We start from the raw sequence: 19,079 nt of genomic DNA, 5'->3' as shown, positions 1-19,079 counted from the left end.
ATGACCACACGTCTTTCAGTGTCCATGCAGGTTAATAGATATTAAAATAGGTCATTTTAGTTTTTTTTTTCTCCTTTCAACATCATTTATATATGCGTCAATATGAAACACCTGCTTATTTAACATATTATTACTGGTTTGTCGGGACACAAATACTGCTTATACCTCTGAGTGTGTCAGCAAGCAGGGCAAAATTTACCCTCCTTGCTGCACAAGGCCCGTATCCTCAGTGCACTCCCATATATATATATATTTCTATAATACACCCACTTCAAGGGCCGAGCACTCCTTTTTAAATAATAAATATCTGGTGCAAAAACCTCCTGCTGAGCATCCATCCACCAAGAAGAGGCACACTCCAGGATTTGTATTGAAAATAAAGTATCTGCTGTTTATTACCACGTCATTATGCCACTTGTCATAGTGTCTTGTCCCAAATCCGACATAACACAGCACTGTGCGACTGTGTCTTGTCCCAAATCCGAAATACCAGGTCACTGTGCGATTTTTGTCTTGTCCCAAATCCGAAATACCAGATCACTGTGGGACTGTGTCTTGTCCCAAATCCAGAATACCAGGTCACTGTGTAACTGTGTCTTGTCCCAAATCCGGAAATCAGGTCACTGTGTAACTGTGTCTTGTCCCAAATCCGGAAATCAGGTCACGGCGTGACTGTGACTTGTCCCAAATCCAGAAACCAGGTCACTGTGACTGTGTCTTGTCCCAAATTCAGAATACCAGCGCACTGTGCGACTGTGACTTGTCCCAAATCTGGAATACCAGATCACTGTGCGGCTGTGACTTGTCCCAAATCCAGAATACCAGATCACTGTGCGACTGTGACTTGTCCCAAATCCAGAATACCAGATCACTGTGCGACTGTGACTTGTCCCAAATCTGGAATACCAGCTCGCTGCATGACTGTGTCTTGTTCCTCTAGGTGTTGGCCTTGGAAGCTCTTGAGGTAGATGTTTCAATACTAATAAAAGAGAAGCAGGATCTGCAAGAGCAGTGCCAGCGAGTGACTACGCAACTTAAAGAAACCGCAGACAAGGTAAAATCAACATGTAAACCTCATTGGAAGCTTGGAGAGGAGAATCCAAATGTCTGCTTCGATAAGATCATTGTATATTAGGACAGTATAACCATTTTCTCACATTACCTGTTAAATTCACCTGCTGTAGTGAGAACATCGTTATAGATGGTTGATGTGTATTATCCTTTACTTAAGCTTGTTGTAACTGTCTGTACTTCGCTGTCATAGTGTTAAATGTAATAAATCTTCCCTGTTCATATCCTCTCTCTCAACCACTGGTTGTTACTACCACAAAAAGTTCATCCTGAATTTCTTCTAATGACAGTAAAATGGCTCTTCCTAAGGGTTTGAGTCCACCAAGCACTGGAGGGCCACGGTTAGACACTCTGTTTTTACAGCATTCTGGACTCCCAGCTGATAGCTGACTTCAACTCCCATAATCCTTTGGCAGCTATAAGCACAGCAGGTGGTCTGTCAAATCTTTAGCAAGGAGATTCTTTAGATGTGAAGTTTGCCCAATAAATAAGCCCCGATTACCAAGTTAAATAGATCAATCCATCACTGTATGTACATTACCAAAAACCCAAACAATAATAAAGATGAATTGTGTTAAAATAAAATAAACACTTTCCTTCCTTACATTGCACTTTGAGAAAACACTAAAGTTAACATTAACTGCCTTCAATTTGCTAATAATAATAATCCCATTCTTGTATTATGTTCTTTTTTTTATTCTTTATTTGTACTCGTCAGGGAGAGCAAGTATACTTCAACTGTTGGGCTTACGCAGAAGCCAACTCATTGTACAGAATCATGAGACAACCATACGTATTCGGAATAATACAGAGCATAATTCACGACTCTCGCCCGGTCCCGGGCCTCTTATCGTTTGCCCCCTATCGAGGACATTTTTTTACTTTATGAGCCTAATATCAGGTTTGCCAGTAATCTATGATAGCCGAATGGGTTAGCCAAAAGGCTCCGCTGTTCCTTCAAACCCTTTAATCAGGCCAGATAGAAGAAAGAAAAGAGAATTAGGACGTCACCCCCAGAGGTATAAGAGAAGAGAGGAGTATCGAGAGAAGAGGGAGATGCAGCATTTAGAAGAGAAGAAGAAAAAAGAGAGGAGGGGGAGGGGGGGGGCACCGATTATTGATCAAGGCCTCTGCTTCCATCCCAGTCGCGCCGGGTCATAGGCCACCGGCCTAGCTTGTATTATGTTCTATGTGAACATGTGACCGGTTTCTTTATTGATATTATGTCGATGGTGTCCGTCACTGCTAATGTCACACAGATACTTTTTTTGACCAAATAAACCTGCCTATGGTTTGAACACCTTCAGTGCCTGGAGACTCTTTCCTGTTTGCCTTATCGTTGTGGGATTTGCTGGTCCTGCTCCAGTGCACCTGGTTTTGACTAGAATAGAGTGCGGTTCCTCCTAATCTTTATAACAAATAAATATTATCAAAGTAGCATTGTAATAGTCTCAACCCAGAGCTTATTAAACCAGATTTTTAGGATGCGCCTTATCATACGGCCCTTTGTAAGACAACAGTGTGTGTGGTTCTATATAGAAGCAGGCTGGAGGACAGGTACGAACCCCGGAGAGAGTCTTCAGAATCGTAAATCTTTTCATCCTGAAGTGATTGTGTGATTCTAATGCTAAATGTACTTTTAGTACCTTATTTTAACATCGTGGACTACATTACTGTGATGAGCATACAAAGCAAGAATATGCCACATATAACAAGGTTAGAATACGTTTGTCCACTTAATGTTTCAGCATTTTGTTCTTGTTATTAACAGGTAATACAGATGGATACAATAGAATCTGACCTAAAACAAGCACAGCAGGAATGTCAAACTCTGAGGACAGTCCAAAACCAACTCAGAGAGCAGTTAGATGAATCCCAAGACCAGGTAAGTGTCTATAATATGTTATATTATACACATGTTATATTATACACATTATATGTATTGGTGATTACATGTGTAAATCTAGACTGTATGGGCAATGTGTGTTCATGAACCTTTGACTATCGGTGTTTAACCAGTTTTGTGTTTATATGATGTAATGATCTCTTGTTTTTTTAACGTTCACTTTGAAGCTAATGGAAGCCCATATGAAGTTAACGCTGGCCCAGTCTCAGCACATGAGAGAAGTTCAGCAGCTGAAAGAACAGGTGAGCTCTGCTGCGCCCATGGACCAACTGAGTCACTTACAGGACAGGCTGTTGCAGGAACAACAGAAAGTTCAACAGATGCAGGACAAGCTGAGATTTCACGCGGAGCAGGCCAACAGGCAACTTGCCATGCAACAGGTATAGTCCATTATTAAAAAGCTGTTAATGTTCATTTTATAGAAGTAAAGTTGGCATGACTGTGCCAGTAAGTATACAGCTAGATGGCTTAATTTCCCCCTGTTTCCTAGACATTCGTTCTGCTCAAATGACCTAATATATATTCTATCAATTTTTATCCGTGAATGCGGGCATCTGACCAACATTTGGCAAAAAAAAAAAACTGTAAATAAACTGTTATTTAATGCATACCCTTCTTGGCATTGACAGAAATGTCAATGTTGAATATTGATCCGTAACAAAACAATGTTTATTTTGTGTTAAGCTTTATGAAAAGGAATCAGTAGTATGGTAAGGGGATTGTGGAGCCAATACAAACATTCCTCATATTGGTACATGGAACCATTATTGCATTAATGACCCTTTCATTGTCCTACTATTCACATTCTTGCGGTTTGGAGAATGAAAGGCTCCTAATTGGATGGGTTTTGAAGAAGGATAATGGATTGCTACCCAGAAGCCACTTAACCCCTTAAGTACACAACTTCATAAATAAAAGAGAATCATGACGGAATATTTCCGTCATGTGTCCTTAAGGGGTTAATCCACTGTCAAATCCAGAGCCTAAGGAGGACCTGAAGATCCCAATTTTCTGTGTATAAATACAAACAAATATTTACTATTATACTGAATAAACAAGCACTCAGGACTGACCTCTAGAATATTCTGGTAAATTGTGTTTTGTATTTTGTTTTAAGCATAGGAATTGGGTACATTTGATTGTTTTTAACATTTCAGTAATATTTGAGTTACATATTGATTATGTATATAATGGCTAATCTTTAGACTAGCATATCCTTCATGATTCAATTCCTTACTATACATCCCTTGTATTCCATTGATGGGTTTTTAGGAAGCTCATGAGAAGCTTTTGAGGAAGATGGAAGACCGAATGGAAAGTGTGGAAATGAATTTAAAGAATTTTCGACTCATGCTTCAGGAGAAGGTCAGCCAGTTAAAGGAACAGGTGAGTGCCCATATTTTGAAGGTTTTTATGGGGGGAGGTTTCAACAATAAATTCAGTTTATAACTGATCAAAATTAAATTTATTGTACTTTCTTTACTTCCAAGATAACAGTGTAAAATAGATAAAAAGCAAGACAAAGGCAACAGCTTTGATATCCTTAGCTCTTTCATCAAGGACACTTAGCAATGTTGAAATCTTGGTTTAAAAAGGGACACTCTAGGCACTAAATACCTTAATAATCATTAAGTTGTTATGGTGCAAGGAAGTCCCAGACGCTGGCGTACCCCAAAGTTTTGAGTCCTTAACCCATCAGCTCTGCCCTTCAGTTCTATTTAAGGCTGAGGCTTCAGTCAGGGAGCCTCAGACTGGGCACTGCTTATAGACATAGAGTTAATACTATCAGCCCATCAGTGTCCCCCCATTCACAAAACAGAGTGAAAAAGGTACGTATCTTTTTCAGTCCATCTTGTGAATGGGAAACAACCATCGGATCCTTCCTGATTGAAGCCTCGAACTGAAACAGAAGTGGAGAGGCAGAACTGACCGGCAAAAGACTAAGGGATTAAAACATTTGCAAAGGACCTCATTGCGCTATAATAATGCCATTGGAATGAAATTGTTATGATGCCAAGAGTGTTTCTTTAATACTAGATACAAGGACTGCCACTTCCTTTATACAGCCTATTGCCAGACTAGATTTTATACCATTCCTGGTGATATTAAATAGTTCCATAACGCTTATGCCAGCGTGAATACAGAGGAATACATAGTGTAAACATACACTACACGTGCTTTGTGTATAACTTGCAAAACTCCTCCCATACTATTCATCTATTTCACAAGGATAGAGTTATAGAAACGCAAAGGACCACTTGTCACTAAGACCTATACAAAGTCACTTTCTGTTTTTGAGAGTGGTTTTACTATTAATTGAGGTAATTACACATTGATGATCTTCCCCTATCCGTATATTCTAATAGCTGGAAAGGAATTCTAAATCAGACCTGCTGCTGAAGGATCTGTACGTAGAGAATGCCCATCTGATGAAAGCTCTCCAGGTCACCGAAGAGAGACAGAAAGGTGCAGAAAAGAAGAACTATGTCTTAGAGGAAAAGATTTTTGCTCTTAATAAAGTCATTAAGAAAATTGCACCTGCATCACTGGCGGTTTGACCTTCACCCGAAGATTCTTCAATACAATTGCACTCCAGAATGTGGACATAAATGCAAAAGACATGTTGGGGGGAGTGTAACCTGTACAAGCTTTACGAATACTTGCTTTTTATAAGATTTTTATTTTTAATTTAATTTTTTACTTGACAATTTCTACATCAAGCAGCTGTTTATTAAGTGGAATAATTAGATCCAGGCCATACTCCGATGGCTGCTGTGCAGCTTGTTGTATGAAACATAATGTACATGTCTAATCATTCGTAAATCCAAATGTCACTAAAGTTAAACATTTCTGAAAAATTTTAAAAAAATATTTCCAGAATAAAATTAAGTGTCTTAAAGAAGCCACCCGAAAAAACAACCCACTTATCCGAAGAAAGATTTTAGATAATTCTCTCTCTTCAGCCATCACTAACTTTCTCTGGATAATCTAAAATGACATAATTTAAGGTGGCTTTGGTAATTACTGTCATTATCTATATCTTCTGCTCCTATGATAGGAGATAATTTTGCTAAACAGAAATACTCTAATTTAAACACTAAAGTATTTTCTTCTAAAGATCTAAAAGTGAGCAGGGATTTAAATGAATAAAAGCACTAATTATTTTCAGGGTATATTACTACCTTAAAATGCACTCACTAGGACCAGAATTGTTCTAAGTAATGACAGATGTTTGCACATTATTACAGTAAGTATGGGTCTGCCAACAATGTTCTTATTTTATCTAGATTTTGGAAGTGATGTTAAAACTTGGTTCAAAATCTTTTTATATGGTGAGAATGAAATGCCGAAATTTTTGCAAACAGCTGGGCTGTATGACCATGATTGTTAAGACCTTCCAATGCTTGTATGAAATAAAAGTGGCATTTTTACTTGGTGTTTTTTTTCTGCTTGTCCTGAGTTTCACTTGTGCTACATTTTAATATTAGCAATATCTAGCTGCAGATGAACATTATATCTGTATATTTATATGTATCTAATAGCACAAGTCAAAATGTTCCATGCTTTTTATTTATTATTGACTGCGAGAGGACTATGCATACATACATACATACATACATACATACATACATACATACATACCACAACATACATACAACCTATTGATTATTCTTTAGAAAATATATTTTTCACACCAGGCAAGTACATATTTTTGTTGTTTGCAATACATATTTCAGGTAGAATATTGTACAGCTATAATATGCTTATATATTCATCTAAAACAACAACAAAAACCTAAACATTCAATTCACCCAAAGAAAAATGGAAAGTGAATTGCCAAGTGTAACAGAAGACCAGGTTGATTTTATTCTGAATATATGTAACATATTTGAATACACTGTACATAAGATTTTTCTGTTTATGTAAATGATAATTGGCTAAATAAAAAAAAAAAATGTTAATATACATTTACTATATTAAAAATGGACTTTGTGGATTCTGGTTAGAACAGATACACATTTGAAGCAATTTTTGGTTCATTCATCAAATATTGAGTAGGTTTGAGATGATAGTCGAATGTATTAGACCAGCGGTTCACAAAGTGTGGGCCACCGGGCTCCCTCCAATTAGTCTGCCCAGCTCCGGTCGGCAGCTCTGCTGGGTGCAGAGCTGCAGAACGTGTCATAAAAGTCTCACACGCACCCAGAGCGTTACCACAGCAAGACTCTGGTAGCTTGCGAGACTTCTATCACACAGTCTGCAACTCTGCACCCAGCGGAGCTGCAGACTGGAGCGTTAACCCACCGGACCACCAGGGAGAGACACTGGACCACCAGGGAATTAAATAAAGGTAGGACAAAGCCCCCAGACCCTGCCCCCCCCACACTGTAACCTCTTCACTCCCTGCCCCCCCACACTCTAACTCCTTTCCCGACCAACCTCCCCGCACTGTAACCCCTTCACCTTCTGCCCCCCTCCCCGCACTGTAACCCCTTCACCCTCTGCCCCCCTCCCCACATTGTAACCCCTTCTCTCCCTGACCCCCCTCCCCGCATTATAACCCCTTCTCTCCCTGATCCCCCTCCCGGCACTGTAACCCCTTCTCTCCCTGCCCCCCCCCCCACACTGTAACCCCTTCTCTCCCTGCTGCCCCCCCACACTGTATCCCCTTCTCTACCTGTCCCCCTCCCACACTGTAACCCCTTCTCTCCCTGTCCCCCTCCCACACTGTAACCCCTTCACTTCTGTCCCCCTCCCCACACTGTAACGAAACAGTCTCGAAAAATTACAGTTTTGAAAAGTGAGTCTCGGCTCATAAAAGTTTGAAGCCCTGTATTAGATTATGGTAAATAAATTGCTTGAAAGGGATATATCCTATCCCAAAAAAGGTTTGATCATTAGATTAAGCATAAGCTTTTATCTATACATTGTGCTAACAGTTTTACTAACAATGGAATAGATTAGGAGATAAACCATATTTAAAAATTGCTTCTTTTTTTTCTCCCAGTTGTCATTCAATGCTTCAGTGGAGTGTCCCTTTAAAAGAATACTATAGGGCAGTTTGGCACGCCGGGCCTGCGGCCACAGGTCGCCGGTCGGCATCCATGCAGAGTAGGCACCTGTCTGCCCGAAATGTCAGGCGCCTATTCTGCTTACGTGTTGGGAGGACAGGGGGAGGGATCAAGGAAGCCGCTCTCCTGTCCTCCCGCGAGCAATGTGTGGAGTGTTGCCGCGCGTTACCATGGCAACGCTCCACACAGCATCGCGCGGGAGAGCTGCAGGACCTGTCCCACTTACGACCACCAGGGATTTCTGTGTTCACCAAAGGAAAGAAGAAGGGAGGGGGGGGATACAGATTGTATTAATACATTTGCAGCAGCAGCCACCCTCCCTTCACACACAACCCCACTTCCCACACAGCACCCACTCTTCACTGTGGGGATATTTATGGGCTGATAATATTATACAGTTGAGAATTGCCCACAATTTTAATTCTCTTAGAGATCGTTATCATGTAAGTGAAATGTATTCCATACAAATAAAATCACAATTTGTTATAAAAATATAATTTATTGTGACAAAATAATAATAGGCAGCATGCATGATATTAATCAGTGAATATTTAGTATAACATAAATATGCAATACAATGGAATGGCTAAACACATTCCAATGGCTAGCAGCATCAACTGTCAAGACTTTAGATTTATGAGGGTACTTCAGACAGAAAGCTAAACTTCACACAGCCCATTTAAAAGTCGTAAAACCTTGGCTAACAGATCAACTGAGTAACCCTTTCAATGCTGGCTAGATCCTCCTAGGCATATCATATCCTATTCTCATGTAATTTTCAATTAAAATAACATTCAAACCAGCTCATTAATCATTTCCTGGAACCATCCAATAAGAATAATCTACCAGATTTTTACAAAAGCCAAATTTTAATTTGCCTAAAAAGATCTTATCTTATTTTAGAGCAAATCAATACACCTGGATAAAAAACAGTGGTATGCTAACATGTGATAATATCACATTAATATATAATTATTCTAAATTCCACCTGCAGAATGGAATGTTTATAACTATATATTCTTTAGTTAACGAAGATTTCTAAATATTGAAATCTGACCATGATTTATCCAGTCATATATCATGCTATTAGATTTTAATTAATTTAGATTAAATAAAACCAGCATAATTACCAGTTATGTAGATTTTCTCATCAGATGAGTAGGTAGTCCCAGGAACTTGGCTTGGTTGTATGGAGGTGTGTAAGTAATAGAGAAAAGTGATGTTGGTTAGAAAGTAAGAGTAAAATTCTAAGTGTCAAGGAGTGTTTCTTGAGTTGTGTCCAAGAGAGTTTGAGTGTTAGTCCCAGAGTGAATATCTGTCCTGGGTTTTTCTGAATGTCCGAATCTGAATGCCCAAACTACCCTCTCTCTTCCCTTTGTCCTAACTTTTAAAGGGCCAGACTCTCTGTACGTCATTAGTTGATAAGGGCAATAGGAAACTGAAGGTGTGTTCAACCTGCAGATTGCAATTTAGATTATTCGTCCATAGAGGGTGCAATTGCCTAATTAAACTTTCCTATCCAGGAAAGAGTTAACTTTTCCTGATGACGATTTTGACGTCATTTGGCTTATCTAAAATGACTACCATAACTTAAATTTGCTGTCAGTTCAAAGCGTTTGCCTCAGTCTTTGTGGCAACAACTTTGATCGTAATTTCTAGGATTGACATGTCTAAACTCAATTTCAATGGGACCTTGTAAGATTTAGAAAGTAAATTAATTACTTCGTCTTCTCTGTCACTAGTGTCTGTGTTTAAAATTATTTCTATTCCATTAACATTTAAACAGAGCATTCCATCCCCCTGCTTCATTGCTTATCACTTGGCTTGTTTATATAATGCATTCCTTAGCTCAGGCTAGTGGCTAGTGTTACAGAAAGCAAGAAGAAATGTGGCTTTGTTAGCCTGAAGATCCAAAATGGAGTCCGCTCTGTTCTGAGTGACTCTGGCAATATACACTTTTCATTTCTATCTTAGCACAAAATGTCTGCCGATATAAATATCCTGACATCACACACAAACTGCACCCCCCATACACACACAGCACCCCTCAATGCAATGTTTGTGTGTATGTATTCAGCAGACTGTGTGTATGTACTCAGCAGTCAGTCTGTCTGTGTGTGCATGTATGCAGTGGACAAAGGAGATGCTGGGGGGAGAAAGGGAGAGGAGTAGGAGGAGATGCTGGGGGGAGAAAGGGAGAGGAGTAGGAGGAGATGCTGGGGGGGGGGGAGTAGGAGGAGATGCTGGGGGGGGGAGTAGGAGGAGATGCTGGTGGGGGGAGTAGGAGGAGATGCTGTGGGGGGGGAGTAGGAGGAGATGCTGGGGGGGGAGAAGGGGAGAATCTGGGGGAGAGAGGAAGGAGATGCTTGGGGGAGAGGAGTAGATGCTGCGGGAGAGAGGAAGAGGAGAAGGTGATTCTGGGGGGAGAAGGAGGGGAGATGCGAATCTGGGGGAGAAGGGGAAAGGAAGATGCGAATCTGGGGGAGAAGGGGAAAGGAAGATGCGAATCTGGGGGAGAAGGGGAAAGGAAGATGCGAATCTGGGGGAGAAGGGGAAAGGAAGATGCGAATCTGGGGGAGAAGGGGAAAGGAAGATGCGAATCTGGGGGAGAAAGGGAAAGGAAGATGCGAATCTGGGGGAGAAGGGGAAAGGAAGATGCGAATCTGGGGGAGAAGGGGAAAGGAAGATGCAAATCTGGGGGAGAAGGGGAAAGGAAGATGCGAATCTGGGGGAGAAGGGGAAAGGAAGATGCAAATCTGGGGGAGAAGGGGAAAGGAAGATGCAAATCTGGGGGAGAAGGGGAAAGGAAGATGCAAATCTGGGGGAGAAGGGGAAAGGAAGATGCGAATCTGGGGGAGAAGGGGAAAGGGAGCTGAGAATCTGGGGGAGAAGGGGAAAGGGAGCTGAGAATCTGGGGGAGAAGGGGAAAGGGAGCTGAGAATCTGGGGGAGAAGGGGAAAGGGAGCTGAGAATCTGGGGGAGAAGGGGAAAGGGAGCTGAGAATCTGGGGGAGAAGGGGAAAGGGAGCTGAGAATCTGGGGGAGAAGGGGAAAGGGAGCTGAGAATCTGGGGGAGAAGGGGAAAGGGAGCTGAGAATCTGGGGGAGAAGGGGAAAGGGAGCTGAGAATCTGGGGGAGAAGGGGAAAGGGAGCTGAGAATCTGGGGGAGAAGGGGAAAGGGAGCTGAGAATCTGGGGGAGAAGGGGAAAGGGAGCTGAGAATCTGGGGGAGAAGGGGACATGGAGCTGAGAATCTGGGGGAGAAGGGGAAAGGGAGCTGCGAATCTGGGGGAGAAGGGGAAAGGGAGCTGCGAATCTGGGGGAGAAGGGGAAAGGGAGCTGCGAATCTGGGGGAGAAGGGGAAAGGGAGCTGCGAATCTGGGGGAGAAGGGGAAAGGGAGCTGCGAATCTGGGGGAGAAGGGGAAAGGGAGCTGAGAATCTGGGGGAGAAGGGGAAAGGGAGCTGAGAATCTGGGGGAGAAGGGGAAAGGGAGCTGAGAATCTGGGGGAGAAGGGGAAAGGGAGCTGAGAATCTGGGGGAGAAGGGGACATGGAGCTGAGAATCTGGGGGAGAAGGGGAAAGGGAGCTGAGAATCTGGGGGAGAAGGGGAAAGGGAGCTGAGAATCTGGGGGAGAAGGGGACATGGAGCTGAGAATCTGGGGGAGAAGGGGAAAGGAAGATGCGAATCTGGGGGAGAAGGGGAAAGGAAGATGCAAATCTGGGGGAGAAGGGGAAAGGAAGATGCGAATCTGGGGGAGAAGGGGAAAGGAAGATGCGAATCTGGGGGAGAAGGGGAAAGGGAGCTGAGAATCTGGGGGAGAAGGGGAAAGGGAGCTGAGAATCTGGGGGAGAAGGGGAAAGGGAGCTGAGAATCTGGGGGAGAAGGGGAAAGGGAGCTGAGAATCTGGGGGAGAAGGGGAAAGGGAGCTGAGAATCTGGGGGAGAAGGGGAAAGGGAGCTGAGAATCTGGGGGAGAAGGGGAAAGGGAGCTGAGAATCTGGGGGAGAAGGGGAAAGGGAGATGAGAATCTGGGGGGGAAGGGAGATGAGAATCTGGGGGGGAAGGGAGATGAGAATCTGGGGGGGAAAGGGAGATGAGAATCTGGGGGGGAAAGGGGAAAGGGAGATGAGAATCTGGAGGGGGAGGAGGAGGAAGAGCAGAATCGGGAGGGGAAGAGCAGAATCTGGAGATGAGGAGATTATGGGGGGAGAAGTGGAAAGGAAGATGAGAATCTGGGGGAGAGGAGGAGGAAGAGGAGAATCTGGAGGAGGAAGAGGAGAATCTGGAGGGGGAGGGGGAAGGGCAGAATCTGGAGGGGGGGAGGGGGAAGAGCAGAATCTGGAGGGGGAGGGGAAGAGCAGAATCTGGAGGGGAGGGGAAGAGCAGAATCTGGAGATGGTGAGATTATGGGGGGAGAAGTGGAAAGGAAGATGAGAATCTGGGGGAGAGGAGGAGGAAGAGGAGAATCTGGAGGGGGAGGAGGAAGAGGAGAATCTGGAGGGGAGGAGAATCTGGAGGGGAGGAGGAAGAGGAGAATCTGGAGGAGGAGAGGAAGAGAAGAATCTGGAGGAGGAGAGGAAGAGGGGAATCTGGAGGAGGAGAGGAAGAGGGGAATCTGGACGGGGAGGGGAAGAGCAGAATCTTGAGAAAAGGAGATTCTGGGGGGCGAAGGGGAAAGGAAGATGAGAATGTGGGGGAGAGGAGGAGGAAGATGAGAATGTGGGGGAGAGGAGGAAGAAGATGAGAATGTGGGGGAGAGGAGGAGGAAGATGAGAATGTGGGGGAGAGGAGGAGGAAGAGGAGAATCTTGGGGGGGAGAGGAGGAGGAAGAGGAGAATCTTGGGGGGGAGAGGAGGAGGAAGAGGAGAATCTTGGGGGGGAGAGGAGGAGGAAGAGGAGAATCTTGGGGGGAGAGGAGGAGGAAGAGGAGAATCTGGAGGGGGAGGAGGGGAAGATGATAATCTGGAGGGGGAGGGGAAGAGCAGAATCTGGAGATGAGGAGATTCTGGGGGGGATAAGTGGAAAGGAAGATGAGAATCTGGGGGAGAGGGGAAAGGAAGATGAGAATCTGGGGGAGAAGGGGAAGGAAGATGAGAATCTGGGGGAGAAGGGGAAAGGGAGATGAGAATCTGGGGGAGAGGAGGAGGAAGAGGAAAATCTGGGGGAGAGGAGGAGGAAGAGGAGAATCTGGAGGAGAGAGGAGGAGGAAGAGGAGAATCTGGAGGAGAGAGGAGGAGGAAGAGGAGAATCTGAAGGAGAGAGGAGGAGGAAGAGGAGAATCTGGAGGGGGAGGAGGAGGAAGAGGAGAATCTGGAGGGGGAGGAGGGGAAGATGATAATCTGGAGGGGGAGGGGAAGAGCAGAATCTGGAGATGAGGAGATTCTGGGGGGATAAGTGGAAAGGAAGATGAGAATCTGGGGGAGAGGGGAAAGGAAGATGAGAATCTGGGGGAGAAGGGGAAGGAAGATGAGAATCTGGGGGAGAAGGGGAAAGGGAGATGAGAATCTGGGGGAGAGGAGGAGGAAGAGGAAAATCTGGAGGAGAGAGGAGGAGGAAGAGGAGAATCTGGAGGAGAGAGGAGGAGGAGGAAGAGGAGAATCTGAAGGAGAGAGGAGGAGGAAGAGGAGAATCTGGAGGGGGAGGAGGAGGAAGAGGAGAATCTGGAGGGGGAGGAGGAGGAAGAGGAGAATCTGGAGGGGGAGGAGGGGAAGAGGAGAATCTGGAGGGGGAGGGGAAGAGCAGAATCTGGAGGGGGAGGGGAAGAGCAGAATCTGGAGATGAGGAGATTCTGGGGGGAGAAGTGGAAAGGAAGAGGAGAATCTGGGGGAGAGGAGGAGGAAGAGGAGAATCTGGGGGAGAGGAGGAGGAAGAGGAGAATCTGGAGGGGGAGGAGGAGGAAGAGGAGAATCTGGAGGAGGAAGAGCAGAATCTGGAGGGGGAGGGGAAGAGCAGAATCTGGAGATGAGATTATGGGGGGAGAAGTGGAAAGGAAGATGAGAATCTGGGGGAGAGGAGGAGGAAGAGGAGAATCTGGAGGGGGGAGGAAGAGGAGAATCTGGAGGGGAGGGGGAAGAGCAGAATCTGGAGGGGAGGGGGAAGAGCAGAATCTGGAGGGGAGGGGAAGAACAGAATCTGGAGGGGGAGGGGAAGAGCAGAATCTGGAGATGGGGAGATTATGGGGGGGGGGAGAAGTGGAAAGGAAGATGAGAATCTGGGGGAGAGGAGGAGGAAGAGGAGAATCTGGAGGGGGAGGAGGAAGAGGAGAATCTGGAGGGGGAGGAGGAAGAGGAGAATCTGGAGGGGGAGGAGGAAGAGGAGAATCTGGAGGGGGAGGAGGAAGAGGAGAATCTGGAGGGGGAGGAGGAAGAGGAGAATCTGGAGGGGGAGGAGGAAGAGGAGAATCTGGAGGGGGAGGAGGAAGAGGAGAATCTGGAGGGGGAGGAGAATCTGGAGGGGAGGAGGAAGAGGAGAATCTGGAGGGGGAGGAGGAAGAGGAGAATCTGGAGGGGGAGGAGGAAGAGGATAATCTGGAGGGGGAGGAGGAAGAGGATAATCTGGAGGGGGAGGAGAATCTGGAGGGGAGGAGGAAGAGGAGAATCTGGAGGAGAGGAAAAGGAGAATCTGGAGGAGGAGAGGAAGAGGAGAATCTGGAGGAGGAGAGGAAGAGGAGAATCTGGACAGGGAGGGGAAGAGCAGAATCTGGAGGGGGGGGTGGAAGAGCAGAATCTTGAGAAGAGGAGGTTCTGGGGGGAGAAGGGGAAACTAAGATGAGAATGTGGGGGAGAGGAGGAGGAGGAAGATGAGAATGTGGGGGAGATGAGGAGGAAGAGGAGAATCTTGGGGAGAGGAGGAGGAAGAGGAGAATCTTGGGGGGGGGAGAGGAGGAGGAAGAGAAGAATCTTGGGGGGGGAGAGGAGGAGGAAGAGAAGAATCTTGGGGGGGAGAGGAGGAGGAAGAGAAGAATCTTGGGGGGGAGAGGAGGAGGAAGAGAAGAATCTTGGGGGGGAGAGGAGGAGGAAGAGAAGAATCTTGGGGGGGAGAGGAGGAGGAAGAGAAGAATCTTGGGGGGGAGAGGAGGAGGAAGAGAAGAATCTTGGGGGGAGAGTAGGAGGAAGAGAAGAATCTGGGGGAGAGGAGGAGGAGGAAGAGAAGAATCTGGGGGAGAGGAGGAGAATCTGGAGGGGGAGGAGGAAGAGGAGAATCTGGAGGGGGAGGAGGAAGAGGAGAATCTGGAGGGGGAGGAGGAAGAGGAGAATCTGGAGGGGGAGGAGGAAGAGGAGAATCTGGAGGGGGAGGAGGAAGAGGAGAATCTGGAGGGGGAGGAGGAAGAGGAGAATCTGGAGGGGGAGGGGGAAGAGCAGAATCTAGAGGGGGAAAGAGGAAGAGAAGAATCTGGGGGAGGGTAGGAGCAGAGTCTGGAGGGGGAGTGCAGAGCAGAATCTGGAGAAGAGGAGATTCTGGGGGGGGAGAATGGGAGAGGAGGGGGATATGCTGGGGGGAGAAGGGGAAAGGAAGATAAGAATCTGGGGGAGAGGAAGAGCAGAATCTGGAGGGGGTGGAAGAGCAGAACCTGGAGGAGAACAGGAGATTCTGGGGGGAGAATGGGAGAGGAGGGGGAGATGAGGAGATGCTGGTGGGAGAAGGGGAAAGGAAGATGAGAATCTGGGGGAGAGGAGGAGGAGAATCTGAGGGGAGAAGAGGAGATGCTGGGGGGGAGAGGGGGATATGCTGTGGGTAGAGCAGGGAAGATGCTGGGAGGAGAAATGAGGAGAATTAGTTCGGGCAACTGTATGCTTTGTTTTTTCTAAACTTAAACCTCAGTATTCATGTTTAATTGCGGTGTTGGCACTTTGAGGAAAAAAAGTTGGCATGTATTGCGGTTTGGGCACTCAGGCTCAAAAAGGTTCGCCATCACTGCTATAGGATCAGAAATAAAAATGTGTATTCCTGAACTTTTAGTATTAAAAGTGCCGTTAAGGCCCCTTGCCCTCCTTAAATTGTTAAAATGTTACCTCCATTCCAGCTCTGAGTGAGTCCGCCGGCGCTGACCTAGCCCCCATCCGAATTGATGATCTCAGCCAATCACAATGCTTTCCCCTTGGAAAGCATTGGATTAGCTGAGATTGTCAATTCTGATGATCTCATAATAATACACAACTCCACAATATGACATAATGTAAAGTCCCAAATGACTGATTCCTTGTCAAAAGAAAGGCACCTGCTTTGGCAGGCTAGTTGTGGAGGGCCTGTTTGAAGAAACAGGGCCCATAACTGTAGAGAAAAACATCAACTTTCTTCTATGCTTTCCAGACCAGATGCTCCAAGCATCTGGGGTCTGTCCCATTTATTGGTTTAGATGAAAGCTGTTATAATGTCTGGGTTGGCTAAAGTATCGTCAAGGTGAGAGGCAGTGACCTAACAAAGGCAAAGACAGAGGGATAGGAAGAAGTGTATTACCAGAAATTAGAGAGGTTGTATGGGTTACAGATCTCTCCATGTTCTCAAACTTCATCCAAAATGCATCGCAAAGGCAGTCACAAATACACAATGTCCATCCAATTGTAGCCTCAAATGGGGCTTCGATCACATTTTCCTTGACACATTAGAATCCACAACTATGGTGGTCCACCTGCAGGGTGACATGCTTGCAATTGTTGAACTGTTTACCCCAAACCTTGTCAAAGGTCCAGAATGTCCTCTTCAGGTCCTGAACACTATTTAACAGCTTGCATATCTGCTATTTGCTAGGTCAGCCATGAATAGCTTTTGAATGTCCACAAATAAGTTGTGGCTATCCTACCTGGCATCTGGGGTTGCACAACCTGGCCCAACCAGGACAGCAACCGCTGGGGTTATTAAACAGGGTTGTAGGGCCCAATTAACTGTGCTGTCCTCAAACTGAGAAGTGTAGGCCTCGGAGTCAGGAGGATCTGTCACCTTATAGCATGAATCACAATGCAGCTTAGCATCAATATCAAGGAAATATCTGATAGCAGATGTCTGTCTCCCATTTCTGTTTCTATGGGAGTTCGAGTCTTCGAGGTAATAGGTATAAGAACACTCCAATCAGCTAGGCCTCTGGCAGACTTGACCTCTGCTCATAGACCCCCCACACAATAGGCCTTAAGAGACTGTGATACAAATGAATGCAACCCACATAACGCTATTCCTGAATTTTTCAGTAAAGGAAATAGACTTGACAATGGTCACAGCACTGGTTCATTCATAGAAATCTGTAAAAGAGAATCTCAGAGGAGTTAATCATTTGACATGTGCAATTCATCTTTGTAAAGTAAGATGATAGAACCGTTTTAATTTCAACTCTCCATCAAACGCAATGCATTTTTTTGACCACTTGGTGGCAGTGGCACAACTAGGATTCTAAACAAGGCTTGTACAATCCAAAGCATCTAGTAGTCTTCAATTCATTCAAGGCATTCGTAAACTATTTATTGTCAAGGTAGAATGTGGGCAGTTCTAAATTGTGAGGCATGCCCTGATCAGAATGTGCCCCAGCCATTTAAGCAGCTTTGTCAATTTGCAGATTTTGCTTTTGGATTAGACCTTTTTCCCTCTCTATTTCTCTTTGGTTTTATTGTTTTGTAAATTCATTATTGTTTTTTAGTTATATACAAAAAGTCGTAGGGAAAATTTTTTTAAAGGGTAATGTAGTTTTGGCAGTGGGCAGAGCTTAAGCAAAGTTCCATTGCAGTTAAGATAATTTACTCACAATCCATGAGGGAGAGCAAAAAACAGTGTGCAATAGAACAGACAATAGCTCAACTCACTTGCCCTTTGGTGGGTAAACCGAGACCAAACTGCAAACCAATGGAAAACTGAAAGAAAAACCAAAAAAATGCCTGAGCTTAAAGGGACACTATAGTCACCAAAACAACTACAGCTTATTGTATGTGTTCTGGTGAGTATAGTCAGTACCCTCAGGCTTTTTGCAGTAAACACTAGGGATACCTCTACTGGCCATTTCTCAGATGGCTGCTAGAGGTGCTTCCTGTGGTACACTGTGCAGCACTGCCATTCAGTATTTCCAACCTCTGTATGGAGACACTGAACTTTCTTTATAGAGATGCATTGATTCAATGCATCTCTATGAGGAGATGCTGATTGGCCAGGGCCGTGTTTGGCTTGTGCTAGCTCTGGTATTAATCTGCCTCCTTGGCAGTCTCAACCAATCCAATGCTTTCCTATGGGAAAGCATTGTGATTGGCTAAGAGAATCACTTCTGATAATGTCAGCCAAGCAGTGAGATCAGGTTCAGAGACAGCAGCAGCAGACTGGAGAAAATGTAAGTTTTTACTATATATAGGGGTGCAAGGGAGGGCTGGATGGTGTTTTTAACAATCTAGGGTCAGAAATACAGGTCTGTGTTCCTGACCCTATAGTGTTCCTCTAAATTATTTACATTATATACATTTATTTTCATCTGAGCGGTTACTGTAGATGCACCAGCGCAGATAAATTATACCATGAATGTGTCTCACAGATCATGACCATGCAGATGAAATTTAATTAATTAGAAAGTGTGAGCTTGTTGGATAGACTACACATAAGCAGTATGCATATGGAAAAAGTGCAGAAGACTAGGCAGACACAGGAGCCTATAGAACTTTACTGCCAAACATGAAAATTTAAACATTTTGCAAAAAAGTGCAATGGAGACCAAATGGCTGCTTTGCTCCAATGGAGCGTCCTAAAGGTAGTCAAGTACTAAATTGTTTTCCAAGGAATCAGCCTGCCAAATTAGAGAGCTTAGCCAGAATCCAAAGTATCAATTGAAGCCTTTCAACCCTTCCTTAGGCCTGAAAAATTTACAAATTGAATCACATTAACAGCCTACGCATAACATTTGAGGACCCTCACTATATATAGGGAATGGAATAATTGTGTTGTAATTGTCCATCTTTGGACAAAAAAAGTATCAACATCTCTTGTTTAATTATAGAAGGTAATGAGGTAATAGTGTTGTTCATATTAGGGACCGACTCCCACATACTCACCACTGTAGGGGTGACT

At 44.8% G+C, this 19,079-nt stretch overlaps 1 protein-coding gene across 2 annotated transcripts in view; it reads left to right on the top strand.

Annotated features, from left to right (window-relative positions):
* NINL (ninein like) overlaps positions 1–6,408 on the top strand; it is an 80,670-nt gene extending 74,262 nt beyond the window's left edge. For both annotated transcript variants that reach the window (XM_063443709.1, XM_063443708.1), the window contains 5 exons: positions 941–1,054; positions 2,843–2,956; positions 3,145–3,357; positions 4,250–4,363; positions 5,344–6,408. In XM_063443709.1, coding sequence (XP_063299779.1) covers positions 941–1,054; positions 2,843–2,956; positions 3,145–3,357; positions 4,250–4,363; positions 5,344–5,535 — 747 coding nt within the window. In that variant the 3' untranslated portion in view covers positions 5,536–6,408. The remainder of the gene's footprint in view (positions 1–940; positions 1,055–2,842; positions 2,957–3,144; positions 3,358–4,249; positions 4,364–5,343) is intronic.
* Positions 6,409–19,079: the final 12,671 nt, after the last annotated feature.

Source organism: Pelobates fuscus, chromosome 2, assembly GCF_036172605.1.
Source record: "Pelobates fuscus isolate aPelFus1 chromosome 2, aPelFus1.pri, whole genome shotgun sequence".
Taxonomy (NCBI): Eukaryota; Metazoa; Chordata; class Amphibia; order Anura; family Pelobatidae; genus Pelobates; species Pelobates fuscus.
Note: the sequence above shows the minus strand (reverse complement) of the source record. Positions and strands in the feature narration are given on the sequence as shown.